The sequence below is a fragment of the Hippopotamus amphibius genome, chromosome 3, assembly GCF_030028045.1.
Source record: "Hippopotamus amphibius kiboko isolate mHipAmp2 chromosome 3, mHipAmp2.hap2, whole genome shotgun sequence".
NCBI classification, from domain to species: Eukaryota; Metazoa; Chordata; class Mammalia; order Artiodactyla; family Hippopotamidae; genus Hippopotamus; species Hippopotamus amphibius.
The window spans coordinates 136,185,990-136,203,946 of record NC_080188.1 but is presented as its reverse complement, the minus strand read 5'-3'; the positions used below and the strand labels follow the sequence as shown (position 1 = coordinate 136,203,946).

At 45.7% G+C, this 17,957-nt stretch overlaps 1 protein-coding gene across 3 annotated transcripts in view; it reads right to left on the bottom strand.

The window, feature by feature from the left end:
- PBX1 (PBX homeobox 1) overlaps window positions 1-17,957 on the bottom strand; it is a 286,241-nt gene that overhangs the window by 52,102 nt on the left and 216,182 nt on the right. For all 3 annotated transcript variants that reach the window (XM_057727436.1, XM_057727438.1, XM_057727437.1), the window contains exon 3: window positions 3,684-3,928. In XM_057727436.1, coding sequence (XP_057583419.1) covers window positions 3,684-3,928 — 245 coding nt within the window. The remainder of the gene's footprint in view (window positions 1-3,683; window positions 3,929-17,957) is intronic.

Sequence of the window (17,957 nt, the reverse complement as noted above, 5' to 3'; positions counted from 1 at the left end):
AACAGACAGCGGAGAGGCGTTCCAAGTCCGTTTCAGACGGACAGAATGTAACGATCCAGATCTTTCCAGGACCCGAAGGACCCCCGCCTCCTCCTCGGTTCCCCCAAGCTCGGCACTTTCGGAAGCTGTGCTGCTCCCATGAAGTTGGGCGCTCCCGATGGAATGGGAAACGTGGGGGTGACTATGGTTAATTAAATAGGACCCTCGCAGGCTGAAGAGTCCTGTGACAGAGGAGACTCTGCTGCAGACTGTCCTAAAGGCGGTCACCTTCTTTAGGCCACCCCTGCAGCCACTCCCAGAGAGCAGATGCTAAGGAGACATCCCAGGCTCCAGGGCAAGAGCACTTCTGGGAGCAGCCTACCCAAGAGAAGCTCGCTTAGGAAATCTTGCTTGAGTTTAAGCGGCTTAATCCTGGAGTTGAAGCTTCTTTCCTGCACTCTCTTCAGCCCATCTTATTCTCTTACTCCTTCAAACTCATTCTGGCTGCCAGTTTCAGCAAGCAACATGACTGGAATTTGAAGACCTTCTTGGCTGTGAATGGACCTAGCCTAACCCCGTTCAGCCTTAAAGACTGAGCCTTGTCAAGGCTCTGGCAGCATTATTTACACAAACTGAAAACTGAAGAACTCTGCAAAGCTACAAGAGTGTCACTTTTTTGAATAGCACTTGGAATAAAATTCAGGTTTCTTGATATCATGGTTTTATCTATGAGAATATGCTACCTCTTTTATACCTTAGCTACCAACATGGTCTGCTGAAAAAGTGCTTACCAATGAAGAAAACAATTTCCTTCCTTTCTTTCTAATGAAAGTCTCTAGAATTCTTTATCTAATAACCTCAGGGTGAAACAATGACTGATTTATGTTGTTTTTTGGGGCAGGGGAGTAAAGGTGGGGTGAGCAGGGTCGTGGCAGTAACTTACTGGAAAGCTAACTGATCCTCTGGTTATCTACCACCACCAAACTAAAACTAACCAAAACAACAGAATCAACTCTTAAATAGTCAATTTGGTAACCATCCAGGTATTACTAAAATAGAGTGACATTTTTACTAAGGTTTCCTATTTTTAAAAAAGCTCTCACGAGGAATGTTTACAGAAAAAATGAAGAAGATCTGTCTCTCAGACACACTAGCTAGAAGGTTAATGGCATAATTTCCTTACAATCTGCTACTCACTATAATTAACAATATAACCAATATTAATAAATTATTAAGCACACAGGGTATGTTAAACAGTATTCAGTTCTTATCCAGAAAATGCCCAAAGAAACAAGGAAATGATTTTTTAGTACTTTTTAAGAATAATAAATACAGACTACTACTACATTTACCTAATTTGCTCTGTACTGATGGAGTTTTTCCTTAAGTTCCCAACTTCCAGCATTGGTATTATTTACAATAGGGAGATATCTATGAGAAGTTTCTGAAGGAGAATATTTTTTATCACCGGCCTCTCTTAGAAAGCATCACTCTAGTCCATGTAAGTAACAGAGAGGACAAGCTGGTTACTTCATCGTCTCCAGACATCCAGTCGCTCCATAATAAGTGGAGCTAGATGTTGTTCTAATAAAAGCCCTTGGGCTAAGGGTCAAAATCTGGTTTCCAGGGCAAACTCTGTCCCTCCTTGGATGTGTGACCCAGATATGTCAACCTAATCTCTTTGACCTCTATTTCCTCACCGGTACCTGTCTGTGGAACCCAACCTCAAAATTACCTTGAGGAACAAGTGTGGTTAGGTTGACAAAAGTGCTTTAGTGATTTTGGATGAGGATGGAAGGGTGACAGAGGGGGGTTAAATCAAGGACACAGTCCGTTCATCTATGTTGCTAGCAACCTGAGCTAAGAAGAAAGCCAGTTTTAAACACCACCCAGCCTAACATCCATTCCGGTTATGGGTTTAGGGAGGAAGCCATACTCTTTGCGTACCCCTGGTGTCTGGCATGAGTTAACCTGGAGACTAGGTCTAGATAGTTGTTATGCCAGAGGCCAAGCTTAGCAGTGAAGGTAGAATAGGGAGAGCACAGGGTAGGAAGAAACCAAGAGGCCAGCTAGGGACCTTGACAGGAAATGTCCCCATGTGTCTTCCCAAGTTGTCCCACTGGTTGAGGCAGACTCTGAACTCTAACATGATGGCCCAGCTGGGGAAATTGTCATGGCTCAGCCAGCTTCCCTGAGCTCAGCCTCTGCTGGGATCTGAGGAAATGTCTACAGGAGCCTACACTGTGATAAGCATGTTTGTTCTCTCCCGAGAAGGTGGAGGGTGATGATTCACAGGTTCTTACCACGGGACTGCTTTCATTTTCCTCCCCTAGAACCCTCCGTACAGCTGCCCCATGGCTGAAATTCACCACGCTCGGTTTCCAGCTTCATGGCAATTTTTTTTTTCCCTCATAAAAGAAGGGACTTTGTAGAAATCCATTTCAAAGGTAGATAGGAGTGCAATAATGAAACTTTCTTCACTTTAAATTTTAAAATGCCTATTTCTATTTTAAAATTTAAATTTTCTATTACGTTTGCATTTTGCCTTCTACCCAGACATTCATAAGTGGATGGTACAGGGTCTTCTATTTTTTGCTTTTTCTTCCTCTTCTTCTGTGACTCTTAAGGAAAAAAAAAAAAAAGCCAGAAACCTGACAATTCAATGAAAGTAAGTTAACTTAGAACTTCAGGACAATGTCACATCCAAAGAGTGGACAACGAATATATCTGTCAGCTAAATGATGAAATTATGGGAGGAAAGCCTGATGTTAAGGGACTCCTAGTAAAGTGGTACTGCTCACATGGACCAGAGGAAACAATATTGATATTTAAATTCACATATTTGTGTATGTGGGGAGTGTCTCTAGTACAGAGGTGTGCTGTTGTAATCAGAATAGTGTACTATATTTATCTACTGTTTTGTGACTTAAAACCTTTCTTAACCTTTCTTTCATAGGATTTTATGACTCTGTGATATCCGAGACTCCAAGTCCACAACTTTCAGGGTAAAGTATGTGGACCACTGGATCCCAGAGACTATTAGTGGAGTGTCGGGACTGGAATCTAACTTTGTCTGACTCCAGGGGTCCCCTGAGACTCTCTATTCTTTTTTCAGCAGGAAGTGTGTATCATATTGCATACCGTATATAAAAAGCAAAACATGTTTGACTCCCATCTGAACTACATCTGGGTAGAGTGAGGGACTTTAAGGCCATGTTTTAGTATCCATTCCCATAGGATTCCATAAGCACCTGGGTGGTGAGGAATCCTCCTAATTAATGAGCAAACAAGGGCCAAGAGGAACTCGCCCACCTCCCCCAGGTCAGGTGGTGACTCTGCTCACACCTACCTCACCCTGAGCGCCCCCGGGCTACTTACCACGGGCAAACACTCCGCAGTTCCACGGATTGAGTCTCCCTTATACTGACTATGGATGTTTTGTGAAATCATCATTTACAACTTCGATTTTTTTTTTTTTAATGCCTTTATCTCCAGTTTGCCTGGGTTTTCAATAGAGGCGACCAAGAACTTGGTGGGCTCAAGTTCAGCAAGCAGCTCTGTAGTGAGGCCGGAAATACTGGACCCCAGATGTCAACCTCCAGGAAAGCCTGTGCGCCTCGGTCCCCGCAAAGCCCTGAGTTCCCTGATTCCTCCGCCCTCTCCTAAAGGGCTGGGGGCCCCAGACCCCGCAAGGCTGTGATTACCTGCTCGTATTTCTCCAGCTCCGTGTGGTAGATTTGTCTGATCTGTGAGAGTTTGGCTCTGTAATCGGAATGCTCCACGGAGTTGTCGGAACCGGCCCCTCCAGAAGCTGCCGCCGCTGCAGCCGCCGCGGCCGAGCCGCCACCCTTCTCCGGCCCCGCCACCCCCTCTGCCAGCAGCATGTTGTCCAGTCGCATCAGCTGGGGGTCTGTTGGCTCCTCTTCCTGGGCTCCCCGGATACTCAAAACTGCAGGAAGACACAAAAGAGTGGGGAGGTGTTAATAGTAATCCAACGAAGAAAATGTTAAAAACAACTACCCCCCCCCCCCCCAGTATATCATTTGGCCAAGTTAAGTCTCCAGTTACTTGCATATGGCAACTGGGAAATGAGCAAAGATTGGGGGGGGGGGGGGGCGGGGGGAATGGGAGTGGGGGGGGGGTGGAGAAAGTGCAAGGAGAGATCTCCCAAAATTAATTATACTTCAGCATATGAGGTACTTAGGATAGTCAAATTGATGGAGGCAGAAAGTAGACCAGTGGGTACCATGGGCTGGGGGGAGGGGGTATAAGGAGCTGGTGAGTAATCCGTATAGAGTTTCATTTGGGGAAGATGAAGAAGTTCTTGAGATGGGTGGTGATGAAGGCTGCACAGCAATGCAAATGGATGTAATGCCACTGAACTGTACCCTTACAAAGAGTCACAATTTTAAATCTTATGTATTTTTTACCACAATGAAAGTTCAAATCTACAAAAAAATTAATTATGACAGAATATAATTTTCACTTTCATCCCCAAACTGCCAAATTTCAATTCAAGGAAAAGCATTTCCTTCTTCGTTTCTAATTTTAGATTTCTGTGAGTTTGTGGTTTTACACTCATTGACTTTGTAATATTCAATCAGCCTAAATTCTCATTTCCAAAGTAACCTAAGCCAGGCAAATCCAGTCAGTTTGGAGTGAAGTCTTAAGACCTCTCCCCTGGACTAGGGATTTCTAGCTCCCACAATCGAGATCAATCTGCTTCGGGTGATAAGAACTCCGTCCCGGTACAAACAAAGGTGAGGTCCTTTTAACAAGCATCTCAGGGATTCAGAGAAGCTGGTGTTCTGATAGGATGGAGGACGCTCAGCTCCGTGAGAGGCTGCTTTTTATTAAAACACCATGAGCACTTGCGGGGGACGAGGGAGTGATCTGGACTGAAAGAGATCAAGTGATTTAGTAAATCAGCAGAAGAGCTAGGCAGTCTCTTTTTACTACCTTCTTACAAGCTGCCATAAAATAAATCACTCATCTAAACCCAGTTTAGTTGTCAGCAGCCAAGCCTTTGCTGAGAGTGAACAAGAAAAGAATTCCCAATTAAAAAAAATTGAGGGTAGGAAAGGAGGGACATGATTAAAGGCAGAGGAGAGGGCGTCTCTTGCTCCTTCACATCTCCAGGATGAGACGGCAGGGTCTGCGTGGCCTGGTAGGTGTGTGAGCACCGGCACAGTCACAGAGTTCAGAGCTGTTTCTGGCCAGGGTGCATCTGGTGAGCCCCACGGGGACAGTGCCAAGTGCAGTTGTCTCCTGAGCCCTAGCAAGGCAGCCCCACAGGGTTGTGACAGGGAAGGTGGATGTGAGCTCAATCCGAGGGGACATGTCGATGTTCAGGGTATTCCATCACATATAATACCAGCATAACTGCTGGCTGTGCCCACATGCTCCTGGCTTCTAATGGGCATGACAAGAAGCAACCTTGAAAGTTGTTTCGAAGGAAAGCTCGATTCCTGCACTAAAAGGAAAACAGCAGTAATGCTTTCGTGGAACACGAGACAGTCAAGTGGAAGGTCAAGCCACATAGACCAATGGTGGCAGAGGGTAGAGACATGTGCCTCCCCCCGCCCCCATGAAGTAAGAAAGGACAGGAGGAGGGAAAGGAGGATGTGCAGAAGGCAATTAGCTGCGGAGGAAAGAAGGAAGTCCACCCCGACACACACACAGCCCACATTTGGGGACCCAGGCTCTCCTGTCGCATCTGAATTTTTAATATTCTGCTGCACTAAAATAAAATTGCTATATTGGTAATGGCACAGGTTAGGGGATTGTGGAGGTTTATTTTGTGGACCTTTTTCCAATGAAACCCTTCTTTTGTAGGCTCAGGAGACTATATGGGAAACTGCCCCTTTGACATTAGAATAATAAAGGTTTATTCATGGTATTCAGTTCGTTGGGTTTATTTACTCAAATCTACGAAGTCCTCAGAAGAACATACCATCACTAATAAAGGTTTTCTTAAGGAAATGAATGTGGTAACCATTTCTTGAATACCAGTCCCTAAAGGTGCAAAAAAGAATGTGACCCCCCAAGCAGGTGGGGTTAGAGCTCAGGGACCCCTCCTTCCGCACCTATACAGCCCAGTGAATTCTTCCAGGTGAGGATATTTGTGTAGGGCTTATGGATGTTTCCCCAGTAAATTTTACTGAATGAATATTAATTATTTATCAACACAAATATCTATGGGCCATTTTAAAATGGAAAAAAAAAAAAAAAAAGATCAACACCAAGCCATTCGGTAATTGTTGCATTTTTGCTTGATCATTAAAAAATTGCTGCTGGGGAAAAACTTGACACTAACATGGCCGACATAACCCAGAAGAGGTTGCAAACCTCGGCTGACGGGAAACCTCTCCAAGATGCTGAGGCTGGTCACACCTGAGCCAGGGAGTGATGCCTCCAAGAGGCTCCTCCTCCTCACTTCCTAACAATCCTTCCTGACACAGCCAGCACGCACAGATCTTATAACGGTTTCTGGTCTCAACAATGGTAGCAAAGCAAAAAAAGATCATGTCATCTTAACGGTGAGGCCATGCCTTCCTAGGGCTACCTACACACTGCCTGACCGAAGGTGATGGCGAGCATCGTCAGACAGCACCTGTGCCTGAGACTGACTTGCTCACCCCATTCGCTTATTCCTCTCGCAAAGTTCAATTCATTGTGAGAGGAGTAAGAGAGACAAAGAGACAGGCATACACAGACCAAAGTGTTGGTGCTAGTTCCTGCAGGTACTAGGTAGGTGACGAGGTGGGCTTGTTACTACTAGTATTTCCCATGTGCCCAATGTTTACCTCAGAGAATATTTTCCCTTTCCAGCTCCTCTCAGTTGCACCCACGCCCATGTCCCACTTTTTCTTTCAAACAATCCATGGGAAGCACAAACGGTCCACGCAAACTCTGTACACCAACCTAATTAATATTTTTCTTGGTCTTGAAATCTAACTGGTTTGAAATGAAATAAGAAAGGAAATTGCTAAAGCTGACCAAGGACACTGAAAGGATACAATGTAACCCCCTACCCACCAAAGAAGTTCTGGAAGCATTGCAGAGGATAAAGCCCGAATCTATACTGACTCTTTTTTTCCCCCTCAGGTATGAAGGATACATTTAGTTGGGGGGGGAAAAATGCACGCACAGTAAAAGTGTCATAATTTCGCTTAGCTTTTATATCATTTGATGAATCCTGTCAACAAATACTCTTCAAAAAGAAATTTGGATTCCCTAAGATTTCATATCTTATTTCTTAATGTGGCCAAGAAGAAATTGGTATGATAGAAATACAATGTACCATAACATCAATGTCACTTGCATTTATACTCAGACTTTAGGACACATAAATTGGCCCCAAATCAGAGATTTGAAGAAAACAAAAGAACAGAAAAAAAATGTGGAAAAACAAAAAAATCCAATAGTCCTCTTCAAATGACACCCTCTAAATTACATTCAAATCATTGTGAAAACAGAAATTTCAGAGTATGTGTCAGAACCACCACCACAACCAGTGTATATATACACACACACACACAATATAAACAAAAGAAACCTTCCTCTCCTACTATTTTACACAGAAGATCTGGTTCTGAGGATCTCGGGCTGTGTACGTGTGCTGGGAGGAGGCCCGGATGGACCAATAAGCAGCACTGCACGTGTGGTTTTCTGCCCAGAAGGAGGATACCCGAATGTACCACTGTAAACAATGGGTGTTGGGATTCACTGGTACAAAAAACTGTTCAGCTAGTGAGCTTAAAAAAAAAAAAAAATCCCACCTACATTAAATAAATAAATGAAAAGGCCGATGTGTCTAAGCAGAAGTGATGCTACCTATTTACTGCTTGAAGCCAGCATTCTGGCAAGTAGGAGACACAATGATTATTTAAAAGCTCTTTTTTATCTCTGTGGCACCATGCAAGTCTCAAATGAACCTTTCGCCAGGACACCAGAGATGTTAACACTCATCCTCCAAGATCCAATTTCAACCAGCGGAGCTGTTACCTAATCCTGCAACCATCACATATGATCAGGTTCCCGCTCCCCTGATGGGCGCCCTACGCCCTCCCCCATCCCCACCCAACAGCTTTTACAGAAACAGGTTTTAAAGGGAAAAATCCTCTGTTTATGTCAGTACATACAGGGTTTTAATAGATCGGTACACTTCCACTATCAAATACAAAAGCAACTGCAGTGGATTTGCTCTCCACAGAGGGTCACCCAACACGATATTTAACCCTTTCGGTAATCATTTTTAAAGAGTTTCCTTCTCACAAATCTAACCCCTCATGTGAGAGACCGGTCAGGACAGGTAAGTGATGTATATAGAAACTGTCACGTGCCCTTTAAAATGCATCCGATGTCATGGTCTACCTTGCTGCCATCACTGGCCCTGGGGTTAATTCTTGGGTGAACCTCCCAAGATAAGCAGGCTGTCACAGCACTGTGGGAGCTGCTCTCACAACTGGTCTCCTGCTGTTCTTTATTTATTTTTCTTCACACAAGGAGAAAAACAAACCAAACCCAAAGGCAGTTTCAAGATCCTTGGCAGGAGGGCAGGCAGCGGGTGGTTTCGTCCTTGGCTGGGCTGTGACATGATCCGGAGCAGCTCCGGACAACGCCCACTAGAGGGCACTCTTTCTTCGCCAAGGACTGGTTGGGCTGGGAGGGCAGGCTGTCTCCAGTCCCGGGGTTATTTCAGCGCTGGGGGAAATGCCCCCACTGAGACGCGTACTTCCACGGGTGGAACAGGCGGCAGGAGGAGAGGGCAGATCTACAGAGAGGGTTGTCTTCAGAGTCGGACAGCAGTCCGGGGACCCAAAGCGGGGCTAAGAAATAGAGATGATAGAGATAGACAGACAGACAGCGAACAGACAGGTGGTTTGAGAAAGGGTGTGAGGCGTTCTCCCCAGGATGGGAGCCTCACACTTTCTGGCCCATTTTCTTTGCTTGATTTGAAGGCACAAGACTTAACCTCCCTGCAATTGTTCCACTGTCCACGAGCTGGTCTTCAATACACATGACCAGGAAAGCTGGGAAAGTGAAGCTCTCCCAGCCTCACTCCCAACCCTGCTCTGCTACCTCCTAGGGGGTCAGAACTTTGGACAGAAATATTGGGACAGAAATCCATTGTCCTTGCATTTTTTAGGAATAGAGCGAAGCACCTGCCTCCTGAAAATATCACAGTTACAGCTTTTATTTGTTCAGAAAGTACTTGTGCACGATGAATTGTATCACCTTATAAAACATGAAGTAACATTCCAAACTTAGATAGTAGATAAAAGATTACAAAGGCAAAGTAATTTCCCCAAAGTCAAAGCAAATGGGACAAGCCACGACTAGAATCTTGGTCTTCAACTCTTAGACGCTTTATTCTCTACTGCATTACGATTCTGATGGTCACAAATGGTAACCAAGTGGATGCGATTTTAATTCTGCATGTGTTTATGTGCACGCGTGCACACGTGCGCACACACACACACATACACACACACACTCAAAATGTCTTTTGAGGCCCAGGTCACGACTGACACTTAGGGAGAAGACAAACAGATATGAGGTAGGGAAGGAAGGAAGTTCTTACTACTGACTTAACTTTTTAAAAATTTCCTCTAAATTTGGTCCTCTTCAATTACTTCTTTCTGCCAATAGGACCATCAATGGTTAGAGCCATTGAGCCGTGTGATAGAAGGCCCTCTTCCCTCTCAGCCAGAAAAATCCACTTACCACAGTCCCCTCCTATTTCAAATCTCAGCTCAAAGTCTTTCTCCATGAAACCTACCCAGACAATAGCTAAAAATGAGCTCCCTTGCCTCTGAGCCACCAGGGCAAGTACTATCTACAACGCAGCCACAGTGCATCTCAGAGAACAACCAAGGTCACACCTGCTGCCTCGCCAGCAAGGCTGTGAGCTTCTGAAAAGCAGTGACAACCTGTCCTACATCTATGTATCCCCCATATGACCTCACAGAGCCTCTGGCACTGAGCATCTATTCAAGCATCTCTTAATATATGAAAAAGAGGGAAGGAGGGAAGGATGCAGGATGGTGCTCTCCAATGATCTCTGCCTTGGTCCACTGTCCTTGGAGAGGCAGTTCTTTATATGTGCTCTTTCTCCCTCTGGGTCAGTTACAAGTTGGACCAGAGTCAGCTTCTGGTGGAAGGCCTTTCCTTGTCACCTCTTCCACCCCTACTCCAAAAAATCTGTCAAATCAGCCTGAAAATTCTAAACAAGCACATCTACACTGTCATTAAGCCAGAGCCTCCAGGACCCACAGCCTGGTACGTCCGCAATAAGCCTACATCATCTGTGATGAAGGCTCTGGGTGTTGGGGAGACCTGGCATGTGACTGGTACCTGGGGAAAAGTTCCTGGGAAGGCTGACAGTGGCCCCCAGTGCAGGGGCCACATGTACCATGGTACCCACACGTGCCCTCTGAGGAGAGCTCAGTTCACTTAAATTACCAACGGGGCTCCTCTAAGGTGCCAGGAATGAAGTGGGTGCTGGGATTCCCAAGAATCATCAGACATGGGCTCTGGCTTCAAGAAGCCCAGGGTTTAGACTCCTCCAGTCCCTCCTTGCACACTGCATACGCCAACTGCCCTGAGGCCTGTGAGGGACACACCACGCTGCCAGGGTAGATGGCTGGCAGCCAAAAAGATCCCAATTGACACACACCCTCTTTTCCTTCCTCTAGATTATTTCATTTCCCACAAGCACAACTGCACCCACAAATCATAAATTCCTAGCTTGAGCTGAGAAATAACGATGACATAATTTGATTCTTCTGAACCAAAGGTGGGACCAAAATCTGATGTTAGTGGCTTGAAGCTTAGGGTAGTATGTCTTGATGTTTTTCACCCCTAATTCTCAACCCCTTTGTTTGACTGATGGAAAAGCTTTTTGCGTGTGTTTTGAAAGGAGTCTGTCCAACCAACAAATGGAAATGAGTAACAATTTGATTTCTTGAATTTTACAAACCAGCATTAGAGAGAGCTGCTAGTCAGTGCTTCTGAATAGCATGGGACAACCAGTTACCACATAAGCAGAGACTGTCCAACCCAGGTGCAGATATCTGATGCTGCAGTTGTCTGGAGCAGCTCTGTCAGATGAGAAGTCCAAGTTCATGGAGTCTTCAGGTGTGACAGCTACTCTTGGACTGCCAGCTGTCTGTCTCTCAGCCCTTTAGAAGCTTAGGGAAACCAAGGTTGGGACCCATGGGTCTAGGGTTTCTTACGGCATCACCAGCAGTACAGACAAGAAGATAAGATGTCTTCTAGCATTTTCAACTTTTTGTCTTTGGTTTGTTAGGCAGATAGACCAAGCAAGGGGACTTGAGGGCTTTAGTCAGTCAATAGCAAGACTTAGAGATTCCGCAAGCATTTCATCCCACAAATATGCATTGAGCATCTCCTATGCTGCCAGGCACTGTGCTGAGTTTCAAAATAAAATTGGTCCAGCAGGGACCTTAATGATATACTCATTTTTTTCATACTTACCATTCATTACTATGTACAGGACTTTGTGAGAAGTTTCAGAGCAGGAGGTACAAATACAAATATATGACACTCGAGATGGTTTTACAGGTTTTTTTTATTGTGGTGGTGGTTTATATTGGGGGTTTTCTTTAGAGGAACATGCCATGCTTTTCTTGTCACCCCTTTTCCGGGGCCAGGCTTTGGTGGCTCTGGTCACATGCATTGTCCACTTCTCATGAAACGCTCGGGCATGGATCCTGATCACATGTACCCTGCTTGGCACACAGAGCCTCCTGGGCCAGCTGGCAGAGAGCAGGCTCACGTGCTGGGCAGCAGACTCCGGCCTTCCTGGATGGGTGCCGGCTGCCTGGGTGAGGGGCATTGGGCCTTAATAGCTCTAGCTTGGACTGCTGCTCAGGGAACCCCTTGGTCTAAAGAGTTGTTGCAGAAGTTAGTAGGAGGGAGTGACATCACACTGGCCTTGGCCTCAGACTGCCCTGCCTAGAGGGGTGAGAGAAGAAGAAAAGCTCCCCATGGAGGACCAGCACAGGGTGTAAGAAGCCCAGAAGGCACCTGGTAGCCCATAATGCAAGAAACGGTTTCCTATTAAGTGGTACATAAAAAGAATGAAAAATCGGGAGCCACTGGTTGGCGGCTTGCTGTGCAATCCTGGAGATGCAAGCTTCTCTCTACAATGGCAGTTTCTCAAGGAAGTGACCACGGAGAAAGCAAGAGAGATTTCTCACTGCTCTCTTGCCTTAAGATGAAAATGTTCTGTAGCTTGAAGTCTCAACTAGGCACCTAGCACATTGCCTGCAAGTGCTAATTCATGAGAGATTTCCTCTCCCATCAGATTTCAATATCCTCCCAAAGTGCAAGGATGGTCCCACGCCCTCTTCTGTCAGCTCCAAAACATGGCACAAAGAAAGAACACTGGTACAAAGCCAGGTCCAAGGCTCCCACTGCATTACCTTGCCTCCTTCAAACTCAGTTTCTTTATCACCAATCAATAATAATATTAATCATGCCATGACTCTTATTAAAGGATTAAATAAGGTTATTTTTACAAAAGCACACATCCGTGCTTGGTAACTGCTTGGCTTTCAATTGTTGGTTAAATCTAAATCAATCCCATCGATAAAGGTCCCTTTGGGAAGAATAAGAAAGCAAGATAGATTTCGAGGTAAGAGTTTGGTTTTTATATGTAAGGAATCAGCAAGGCAGAAGGAACTAGGCTAAGTCAATAGTGTACAGACACACACACATACACGCACACGCACACACATACACACACACCCTACCTCACTGTGCTGTGCTTCCAGGCAAGCTCAGACTGACACCAAGCCCACAAACTTGATCCTCAGCTCAAAGAATACATTTCAACACATCTTCTTTTTTCTCCTCTTTTCCCCTCCTTATGTTCCTTTCTTGCTATTCTTCTCCCAAGTACATTAAGAGTCCCACTTCCTCTGAAGCTTGACGTGTCCCCTCTTTACAAGAGCCCTGGGCTTTAGTCTTCCTGAGCCAGAAATCATCCTGACCTGCAGAGCTCACACTGGAAGATGCAGTCCTTCTAGATGGCTGAAAATGCCCTTCTGGGAACCACTCAGCTCTGAAGCAATCTCACCTTGTGTCAGACAAACTAGCTTGGATGTCCTCTTTAATGGCTGCTTTCAGATTTCCATTAAAAAATAAATAAATTATAACCAGAAGAGAGCAAAGAGTCTATTCACGATCAAGGTTTGAGGAAGTGTGTTTCAGTTGCAACTTTCGGGTGAGTTTCAGACCTCACAGTCACCCTTTTCTACCGGGGCATAGAGAAACCCCACACTCAAAATATTAAGATAATTGGACATTGCCACGTTTGTGTCAGGTGTGATCTTACCTTCCTGACATCAGTCCACTGTCTTAGGACTGTGAATACTCTTCCAGCTCCTAGTGACTAGCGGGATTTTTGTGTGCATATTTTCAACCTTCTAAATGATTTCATCAGAACTAAGTGTGAAATAAAGAGCATTTTGTTCCCACAAAAATTTTTCCAGTTTTTGAAAACCACAGAATAATTCAAAGGCAGGGTTCCTAATACAATGTGCTGGTGATCTTCAGGGGTCCTTACAGAAGAGAGTGATAACTCAGCTAACTTGCTCCATGATTATTTCCAATCCCACAAATCACAGAACACACATACTACTACTAATAGTGCACCTTCATCCTGCTGAAGGAGGCTTACTCTCTAACAGCAGGGAAAGGGACCCCTCTGCCAGATGACCTCCATAGACAGAGGTGTGCAGACCCTAGTCGGGGTCAGACACAGGATCTAGAATCAGGAAGTGAGATGCAACATTCTGGTTCACTCCATCCCTTTGGCCTCATTAACTTGATCCTTCTACTTCTCCCTCCATTAGAACACAATTCCTTTCAATCTATAAGAGGGTGGAAGGGACTCACTGAATCTCAGGACTATTGTTACCACTGCAACTAACACTGATAATAATAAGATCATACATGTAAATGTGTGCATTAACTCTGCTAATATTTACACTGAGATATGAGATGTGATGGAGCCTGTGTCTCTCTCCCGTATGGGACCTTGGAGAGGGGACAGCTAGGAAAGGGCCTGGCAGAGAGTTTTGGTACAAAGATTAAAGGAAAAGGATGATCTGCTGTTTTCTTCTGACACATTCCTCTCCATGGACATACAACACTGATTTTTAGTTAACTTCAGGGTCACTGGGAGGAAAGACACTTTCCAGCTTCCCTTGCAGCTAGATATGGTCATGTCTCCTGTAACAAAATTCTCGTTAGTGACAAATGAGTGGAAGTAAAACACAAAAATCCTAGGAAGGTCCTTAAAAAGAAGGAATGACTTTCTTGTCCCTCTCTCTCTCTTCCTTTTGCTAGCTGGAACACGAATATAACGGCTGGGGCTCTAGCAGCCACTCTGGGCCGTGAGTTGACCTGGGGAATAGAAACTATACTAGGGAGAGAAACGAGATAGAAGTTCTCATATCCTAGAGACCAGTCTGTGGTCACCTTCAGACGATATGAAAGTAAGAGAGAAATAAACTTGCATTTTGTTTAAGCCAAGTTATCCTGGGGTTTGGGGAGGTTTTTGTTTTGTTTTATTGGTGTTTGGCAGCTTAACCAATCTAAGCTAATACAAGCTATTTAAAAAAGCAAAAAGAAGGAAAGAAAACTCTAGAAGGCAGAGTGATTTCATGTTGGGTAGAGTGTTACAGAGGAAATTAGAAAGAGGCAGATTTAATAACGAGAGGCAAGTCACAGAAAAACCTGAGTAGCCACTGGGGAGAATTTCTCCCTGAAAAAAAAGAGAAGGTTTAGAACAGATTAAAAAAAGGCTTGATCATTAGAGGGGCCTCTCTTGGGTATCACCCAGGCTATTAGCAGAAGTGGGAGACGATCCGGGAAGTCTGGAGTGAGGGAGCAGGGGAAGGAGAGGCCTCCTGATCGGGGTGTTGAATGGCCTGGAGGAGTGTCGTCTGAAGCGGGAAAGACAGGGGTGGGTGGTGAGGGGTGGCTGCGTGTGGAAACCAGCCAAGAGCACTCTGCTGCCTCTGTGATGAAGGAAGCAAACAGAGGATGCTATCTTGACCACGGGAGAGCTGAGGCAGACTACACTGTCATCCTGGAGGCAAATATAAGAGCGGAAGCAATATGGGAAACCAAGTTCTAACAGATGACTTTAGGCTGCTGGAACTTGCCCACCTATATACAGCTTGTATTGGGATATTTCCTTACACTACAGTAAAATAATGTTTGTACCCTAACCAGCCTGCTGGATTCGCCAATTCCAGAGGACTGGAAGAGGGGCACAGGAGAAGGGGAAGATAAATCCTAATGCAGCCCACTTAGAGAAGAAATCACCCCCATCGCTTTGGCAGCAGCAGATATTCCCCAGTGGAAGGACTCTGGGCCTATGCATGGGCACCCCACATCCATTTCAAAGCACCTGCCAATTAGCTTTCCTTTTTCCATGACCACAAACAACACCTGTGACCCCAGCCAGTCATCTCACAAATGCACACAAGGTCAGTCGGGGTCCTTCCGGGAGAGTACGTGGATGATCCATCACCACTCGTTACGAAAACCACCCCAAGCACGTGTCTTGCTGCTAATGAGTCACTGGTGTCGTTCTCAGACACCAGGGGCTGCAGAATCTGCAGGCAAACAGGATGCAGGAGAAGCAAGAGGCTTTTGCTGCTTCTCCAAATTTCCTGAGCAGACTCTGAAAGCACCAAGAGTCTTTGACGGATGAGGAAGGTTGGCAGGCAGGACAGGCTGCTAGGTGTGTCTAGATTCTCATCCTGGGCCGGAGGATGAGGATGCTGAATAAGAAACGCTGGCTGTGGTGGTGGAATGGGGGGAGGGCATTGAGATGGTGAGCTCCAGATTGCAAAACACGCCTTCAGTCGTCACTAGCCCGGTGTCAGCATAAAAGACAAACATCTCATGGGGACCAAGAAAGGTCTTGGCTTAAGGGAGGCGCGACATTTCTGCTTTGGGGAACAGTGCATGGAGCCATCATTTCCAATCTTTCCCATCTCAGCGCCTGTGCCTTTCCTTGGGGAATGAGCTCTGCAGTGGCTCTGAGCTCCCGGGCTGTCCTCCACGGTGTCCCCTCCTCCCACCAAAGTCCACGTGGCTGGAATCTCAAAAACATAAACACCTGGCCATCAAATGGGCTTCACTTGTCTTGCACTTGAGTGCAAGCATTCAAATTCCACCCTGAGCAGGGCTTCTCAAATGCCGATTCAAGTTTCCAGGGGGACATCTTTTAAAGGAGAAGTCGATTTCAAGTAAATGATTGCAACTTATCGAAAATAATGTGCTACTTAGCGTCTGCACAAACATCCTGGCAGGCAGTGAGGGGAAGCAGCGCTGGAGCAGATGGGAGCGATTAGGCTCTGATTTTCAGTCGGGCTTTTTCTTGTTGGTGTTGCCTCAGCTTGCTTTCACATCCTGGTAAAATCAGGATATGGGGGAGAGAAGAGAGAAGGGTTCTCTGGACCTTCCTTCTTTCTGTGCACTAGAGACGCAGCCACCCCACCAAGGACTCTCACACAGGAGGCGCCCTCCCCCTGTGGGGGGATACGGCGGTCACCACAACCATCATCATCAAAAAGCATTTAGCACCACGAGGCGCTCGCTAAATACATCAACAGTTGACAGAGAGACAGATGATGGGGATCTTAATTTTCCTTTAAAGGTCTACCTCCATGAGGCTGGGCCTTATTTACTGTGGTTCTTACTATATTTATCTGAAGAGGTATCTTGTTTTCTCCTCCACTGAGTGAGCCGACATCTCTCTGACCCACAAAATATCTCTTAACTGTTCCACCAGGCCGATGTTACCATAATCTTTCTCAGGCCCCTTGATGCCGGTCCATCACTGGCAAGCTGCATCTGTTTCACCGAGGATACGGATGCACAGAGTGCTGATTGCCCAGTGAGTCTCCTGCAGGACAGAGAGGAGACCTCAGCTGTCCCCACTTCATCAGAGGCCCTTACAGGAACTCATGGCTCCTTGGGTTAACAGACACACAGTCATCTCAGAAGCCAACTGTGCTTTTCTCTTTCAGGGCTGCTTGCTTTCCAGAGGCACTCTGACTCTGCCAGCCTGGTCATGTCCACTTATGTCTAGTGACAGCCTTACAGCTCTGTTAAAATAAAAATCTCTCAGCCTGCACAAAGTGTGGCAGCCTGCACAATTTCATCAACACTGCCATCTTGACAAGGACCCAGACTGGTCTCTCGGTCAAGCAGTCACTCAACAAACATACGCTGAGTATCTTACTCTCTGCTGGATCCTATATTTCAGCTGGGGAGACTCGACCAGAAACAAGAGAAGGCTGCAGCATCATGGGGGAAAGAGAAGCATAGGCTGATAACACAAAGTGAAAGTGATAGAATAGGTGTGTGGACAAATGGTCCAGGAGCTGTGGATATTTTCTTGTGTGGGAATGAAACTTTGCAAAGCAACTTGCCAAAATAAGCTCATTTGCTTGTATTCTTCTGAACACTATGGGGCATTATTAACCCCTTTATTCAGATGGGTGAACAGAAGCACCATGGACTCGGAAGGGCCCGTGGGCACACAACTAGTTCTGCAGTGGACTCACATCCAGGGCCTTCTCTTTACATCCTAGCCGCCTCCAATCTTCGCCAAGCTGGTAGCAAGTGAGGGCCAGCGCCCTGAAGAAAGTACCAGGTTGACCCTGGACGCTAGGGCCCGAATTAGCAGCTGGCAATTTTCACAGGTTGGAGGCCAATGTGAACTTTCCTGCTGCCTTTTGCAGAATTTCATTTCTCTGCTCTCCTGAACCAGCCTAAACCAAGAATAACAACTAATGACACGTGGTTTTTCCAGCTTCAATGCCCTCTGCTCTATTATGTCTTAAAGTAAACCAAAAAGTTACAGAATTGTTTACACACCAAGCCATCAGTTTGCAGTTGTGCAAATCTTTTTTTTAAAGCCA